This window comes from Ceratina calcarata, unplaced genomic scaffold (assembly GCF_001652005.2).
Source record: "Ceratina calcarata isolate Rehan_Ccalc_2016 unplaced genomic scaffold, ASM165200v1 scaffold3915, whole genome shotgun sequence".
Classification (NCBI taxonomy): Eukaryota; Metazoa; Arthropoda; class Insecta; order Hymenoptera; family Apidae; genus Ceratina; species Ceratina calcarata.
In genome coordinates this window covers 1-1875 of record NW_017162487.1, presented here as the reverse complement: position 1 = coordinate 1875, position 1875 = coordinate 1, and the positions used below count along the sequence as shown (strand labels likewise).

General features: G+C 39.9%; 1 protein-coding gene across 1 annotated transcript; it reads left to right on the top strand.

Moving 5' to 3' along the window:
- Nucleotides 1-284: 284 nt before the first annotated feature.
- Nucleotides 285-1864, top strand: LOC108626278 (uncharacterized; the record flags this gene model as incomplete). Its single annotated transcript, XM_018026870.1, has 1 exon — nucleotides 285-1864. A coding segment is annotated over exon 1 (1580 nt), but the record flags the coding sequence as incomplete, so codon positions are not given.
- Between the last annotated feature and the right edge of the window lie 11 nt (nucleotides 1865-1875).

Genomic DNA, 1875 nt, shown 5'->3' with positions numbered 1-1875 from the left:
CGAGATATTACTGTAATTAACGGGACAGCAACAGCAGTTGATCGATCTAATGTACGCCTTCCAAAGATTGATTTGCCAACTTTCAATGGAGCATATGATCAATGGATGTGTTTTTTTGATACTTTCAAATCCATGGTACATAATAAAAGTCATATTTCAAAAATCGAGAAACTTCATTACTTGCGTTCGTGTTTGAAAGACGAGGCGGCGACTGTGACTCAATCGCTCGAAACTACAGAAGATAATTATGATATCGCTTGGGATCTTTTAACCCTTTGAGTGCTATGGGCGCACATATGCGTCCAACGAAAGTCATCGCTGTGGACTATGGACGCAAATACGCGCTCAGCAGATGTCATCAGTATAGACTNGTTTCGACACCTTTACCCGCACAACAAATTAATTCAAAGGGCTTAAATATTCCGAGAAATTTACCGCTCGCAGATCCAACGTTTTACAAGTCCTCTGAGATCGATGCGTTATTAGGCGCAGAATTATTCTACCAGATACTTTGCGCAAAACAAATCGAAATTCAAAATCAAAACGCCGTATTGCAAAAAACTAGATTTGGGTGGGTAGTCGCAGGTAAAATAACGGAGGATGAATCAAGTGTTCGAACCATTTCTTGCAATTTATCTATCAAGTCGATACACCATGACATTTCCAGATTTTGGGAATTAGAAGAAATTCCAGAAACCAAATTCATGTCCTCCTCAGAAGCTGAAGTCGAGCAACATTTTCTAGACAACGTATACCGTAACGAAACAGGCAGATACGTAGTAAGATTACCCTTTAATGATAAAAGGGACAAGCTCGGGATCACATACAACATTGCGCGCCGACAATTCTTCGCGTTAGAACGTCGATTCGCTAAACATCCAGAAATAAAGCTTCCGTACGTCAACTCGATGAAAGAGTATATAGATTTAAGACACATGTCGAAAGTTCGAAATCCTGATACGCGAGACAATTACATGCCACATCATGCAGTAGTCAAGTTAGACAGTACGACTACTCAATATAGACCTGTTTTCAACGCATCCGTTACTCCAGAAGATGAGGAGGACGAATACGGTCAAATCGGTGACCAGAATAAATCGGAAAGGGTCACATTCAATCAAACTTTAATGACGGGACCGACAATACAAAATGACATTTTTGAAATTTTAATTCGTTTCCGTATTCATCAATTCGCGTTAATAGCCGACATAGAAAAAATGTATCGGCAAGTGCTAGTTCACGAAGACGATAGAAAATACCAACAAATTTTTTGGCGAGAAGATCCGAACGAACCTTTAGAAGTGTATCAACTCAACACGTTAACTTTTGGCACGAGCTGTGCACCGTTTTTAGCTATTCGCACGTTACATAAACTTGCAGATGACGAGAAACACAATTATCCTACGGCAGCCGACGTAGTGAAACGCGATTTTTACGTAGATGACCTATTAACAGGTAGTGATACTTTAGAAAACGCCGGAAGGTTACGTGATGAATTAAATTCTTTGTTAAAATCAGGCGGTTTCAATTTGCGAAAATGGGCTTCAAATGATAACCGACTGATTGAACCGTTGTCTAACGACTTAGCAAACGTCCATTTATTCTCAGATCCAGAAAAGGCAGTCAAAACATTAGGGATTAAATGGAATTCGCAATTAGACGAATTATCTTATTCGTTAAAGGCCGAACTCAGTGCTCAGGAGAAAACTACAAAACGAACAATTCTGTCAAACATCGCGCAGTTATTCGATCCGATAGGGTTGTTAGGCCCAATAATAGTCAAAGCTAAACTTATTATGCAAGCTTTGTGGAAAGCAAAAGTGGACTGGGACGAAACCCTCCCACTCAATATTCATACCGCGTGGTTAGATTACA